Source organism: Ahaetulla prasina, chromosome 5, assembly GCF_028640845.1.
Source record: "Ahaetulla prasina isolate Xishuangbanna chromosome 5, ASM2864084v1, whole genome shotgun sequence".
In the NCBI taxonomy this organism is placed as follows: Eukaryota; Metazoa; Chordata; class Lepidosauria; order Squamata; family Colubridae; genus Ahaetulla; species Ahaetulla prasina.
Genome location: NC_080543.1, coordinates 55,959,665 through 55,964,240, shown reverse-complemented (window position 1 = coordinate 55,964,240; position 4,576 = coordinate 55,959,665). Strand labels below are relative to the sequence as shown.

Genomic DNA, 4,576 nt, shown 5'->3' with positions numbered 1-4,576 from the left:
TCAATTCAAAGTGTACAAAAAACCGGCAAAATCTGCCTGCAGAAACAATGAAAGACTATCTCATGAAAGTTTTTGGACCACCTGTCATCCATAAGTGGAAGACTACCCTCTTTGAAAAATCATTGTAATGGGAATAAGTTCTGATTACTAGAAATTAGTCTGCAGAGGAAAAACACAATTCCAAATATTTCAGTCAAAAACTATAGATTATGGACTTCCGGTGGCTCCGCTCTCTTCGACGGACACCTGAAAGGTGCCTGCACTGGGATTCTGTAAAAAGCCGGCGAAAACAGCAAATATCAGCTGTTTGCTGGCTGAAAGTACTTTCCCCAGGTAAAGGGGAAAGAAAAGAGCAGAGGAGGGATAGGAAGAACTCCCTAGAGGCCCCGCTTTCTCGATTTGAAAGCGGGGAACTCGAAGGGGAAAGTTCCCTGGAAATCCCTCTGCAGCAGCTCCAGACCCAGCGTGTCTCTGCTTCGGCAGAAAGAGAAGAAAGCAACCATCTCTGCTTCAAATGATTGCTATGGTGGCTCAGACTGCTAAGACAGTCTGTTATTAACACAGCTGCTTGCAATTACTGCAGGTTCAAGTCCCACCAGGCCCAAGGTTGACTCAGCCTTCCATCCTTTATAAGGTAGGTAAAATGAGGACCCAGATTGTTGGGGGCAATAAGTTGACTTTGTATATAATATACAAATGGATGAAGACTATTGCTTAACATAGTGTAAGCCGCCCTGAGTCTTCAGAGATGGGCGGGATATAAATGCAAATAATAAAAAATAATAATAATAAGCAGACGGAACAAACACAAGAGACCAGTTATTTAAACTGCAAATATTAAATCTGACTTCTATTTTTTTAAAAACTTTTCTCCGCTTACAATCAACATTGAAACAAAATGGCGCTCGTTAGTTGCTGAGAAAGCGAAAGTGAATGGAGACTCTATCGTATTGTGCTGGACTATAAGCAGAGCAGACTGGATTTTTGCTTATTTTTAATTTCTTCTTTTTTTATTTGGATCTAAACGGACTGCTGGATTACTTTAGTTTGCTTAGGTATTTGAGAAGGGGATTCTCAGTAAGAATTTGGCCATGAAGTTTCTTTCAGAAGAATGGATTCATGACTTTATACAGGAATATAGAGAGAAAATGTATGTAATTATCAAAAAATATGAATTGATAAACAATTGGGATGTTTTGGATGAGAGTTTGGAGGAAACTAATCAGTCCAATCAGTACTTAAAAAATGGAGTGGAGGAGATACAAGCAAAAGTGGATAAAAATGAAGATATGATCATAAATAAACAAGATGATGTAAAGAGGCTTTCTTCAAAAGATTTGGATGAAACACCTGAATTTCCGTTACAAGAGGTTGTTTCCTGAACCGATAAAATACACAGGGCTAATGCTTTACAAGAGTTTTCTTTCCGGATTGATGGAATATATGGTAGTAATTTGTGGATTGCTGGACAAAAGGAACCATTAGGAGATGTTGTGATTGACATTTTAAAAGGAGTAATGAAGGAAAGACAGAGACTAATGCATTAAAAAAACGGCAAGAGACAAAAGTATTATTCTTGAAAGAAGTTTTTTTTGAAATATTAACAGATAAAAATATTTGCGTTCCTGAAAGACTATATGCAAGAAAGATCTGGAAGAAATGGGTTGATTATATGTTTGATATATGTCACAAAAGACTAGATATTTGGAATTATATTGGATTTTTTTCTTTCCTCTTAAGCTTGTGTACTAAGAAAAATGGCGATGGTCAGAGGAGGAAGGACTAAAGTTGAATAGAGACTGTAATTTGCGGTATTGAAATTATGTAATGTGTTTTACTGAATTGTAAATAGAATATTCTCAAAAGACTTTGTAAGAAAGATTTGGGGGGAAAATGGGTTGATTATATGGTTTATAGAAGTTACAAGGGAGATATTATCTGAATTGGATTGGATGTTTAAGCATTATCTGATTTTAAATACTTTAGGATTAATCTGCTGTGTTGAATATATTTTATCAATGTTAATTGTTATTTCTTGAAGGATTTTGGTTATGTAAGGGGGAAGTCAGAGCCAGAGAGGAAAAATTTGTATAATTGTTTTGGAATAATGTTTGTTTTTGAACTATACCTTATGGGTGTTCTGGGAAAGGGAAAATTTAGTGAATGATTGTTTTTTGAACTATACCTTGTGTTTGTTCTGGGAAGTCGGAGGGAGGGTGGTTTTGGAAGGAGGGGGGAGGGGGGAAAAAAGGGGGGTTAAAAATTTTTGTAAAAACTTTTTCAATAAAAACAAAAACAAAAAAATATAGATCAAGGATGTCACTGCTGTCTTAATTCAGTCACAGATTTTTCAGTTACATAACTTTTCCAAGAATAGATGAAAAATAAGGTAACAGAATGTTGCGACTGTTTTCCTTTAGAAAATGAAAACTTTATTTTAAAAAAATCTGCTGCGTAGATAACTGGTCATTTTTTTTCCTGGAAGGCTTTCTGTATTTTCTAATGCAACTAAAGTGGGCTGGAGAATTCTACAAGTCACCAGCCTGTGAGAAAATCAGTACAACTACCATACTATTGATGCAAAACTGATGCCTACAGTAGTGTTCACTGTCCCTTGCTCTGGGTCTGAAGTTATATTACACAGACCCTCTTGTAGATTATATCTTTAATATCGTTTTTTTTCCTGTTTTTAATGCATGATCTTTTCTTACATCCTGCCAGTCTGGAATGGAGTAGCATAGAAATCTTTGTAATAATAAATAAATAAAGCTTATTTATTTTTCAGACCTGCTGAAGTGGCTGCATATGGCCCTGATGCTTATGTAAGACATATTTCACTATAAAAGAAAGTCTCTGAACATCTCTGAGCATTGCCTGGCAAACAGATATGCATCAAGCTGAACCTCAAGGAAAGGTCTGGAAAATTGGTTCCAAGCACATCTTTCACCTGATTATTATGTTTAAGCCTGCAAGAGAGCTATACTGAAACCTACGAGGAAGGAATACAGTGCTGCATTTATACTTGGACATATCCAGCCTTTTTATTCTTCCAATGATCTTATGAATTAGATCACTCTTTCCCTCAAATTTACAAAAGAAGAAATGAAACTAGAAGACAATCCCAATGGAATCAAAAACCAAAAAATGGGAAAATTCCAATAAAGAAATAAGAATTTCAGCCTAGGTTTAATCCACTTCTGTGCTGTAAAGGGGGTAGAATTTCCAAGAGCTACTGATCCCAACTCTCAACCATTTTATTGTGCCCCCACATATAAATCAATGTTGTAGAAATATTTGGGACAAAACCTGTTTTCTGAATGAAATGTCCCCTCCAGTGATTTAAGTAAGTGAGGGTCCTAGAGCTATCAGCTCCACAAGAATTATGGCTTTTTTAACCCACAGGATTAATCTCTTTTTGATTGGTCTGTTAAGCTTCTGTGTAGATAGTTCTGTGTGCAGTGAAAAAAATAACACACTTATTTTTACTAAAGAAAATGCAATTCGTAAGTGCATGTGTCCTGATAGTATTAATGACTGTGATTATAGCTTGGCAAATCTAATTTGTAACTGTAGGACTGTTTTGCCCTATACAGTAGACAAAACCTACTATAATAATTTGGTAATTTGGTTCACTGAAACTGATATGTTGAGAATCCTGTTAAATGTTACATCTGTGCACAATCTAAAACTCTCGCTCTGTGGCACTATTCCTTTGACAACAAAATATTTGACTATTTGGGGATTACAAAAATTACAGATAAGAAGTGAGAATAATGGCCAATTAAAACAGCAAAGTTTAACAATCTCTACTAGTTGTGACAATGGGGCCCAAGGCAAGTTGATGTCATACAAAGACAAAAACATGATTACTCATGTTGCTGTTTTAGACACATCTCTTTTCAGTGGCAATGGCCCATTGAAAGCATACAGTGTAGAAAATATTTCTAACATTTCAGACCAGTTTCCACATTTGGACAATTTTTTTACTCCAAGTAACAAAAGTTGTATCATAACATTCATTTATTAACACACAAATCTTGGCCATTTCTATAATATAAACATTTTTGGTTATCCTGAGATATTGTAGACGCTAAACTTCTATTGCTCTTTATATTACAAAAAAAAATAATAACAGGGAGATGAATAAACTTTAGTCCTAATAGCTATTTCAGTATAATCTACAGAATGCTATAGAATATTTTAGCTTAATTCAACCCCAGAATAGCAGTAGCAATAGCACAGGGGTGAAATCTAAAAATTTTCATTACCGTTTCTGTGGCTTAATTGGTGGACATGGCTTGGTGGTCAGGTGACTGGGTAGGCATGATCAATAACAATAAATAATAAAAATAATAAACAAAGTATACAAAACAATAAGAGGTACCAAAAACCAACTTTCACACTTTATATACACACACAACACAATACAACTGACTCACACACAATGTAAAAGCAGCTGCACCTCACCCAAAATGGCCCCTGCAACAAGCAAGAACCTCACACAGCCACAAAAAGCTCAAAAACCAACTTTCACACTTTACGCACACACACAACACAATACAATACAATTGAGTCA

The 4,576-nt window shown here is 35.5% G+C and overlaps 1 protein-coding gene across 1 annotated transcript; it reads left to right on the top strand.

The window, feature by feature from the left end:
* Positions 1 to 3,382: 3,382 nt before the first annotated feature.
* Positions 3,383 to 4,027, top strand: C5H21orf62 (chromosome 5 C21orf62 homolog). Its single transcript, XM_058184684.1, has one exon. The coding sequence runs from the start codon at positions 3,383 to 3,385 to the stop codon at positions 4,025 to 4,027; it is 645 nt and encodes a 214-aa protein (XP_058040667.1).
* The last annotated feature ends 549 nt before the right edge of the window (positions 4,028 to 4,576 follow it).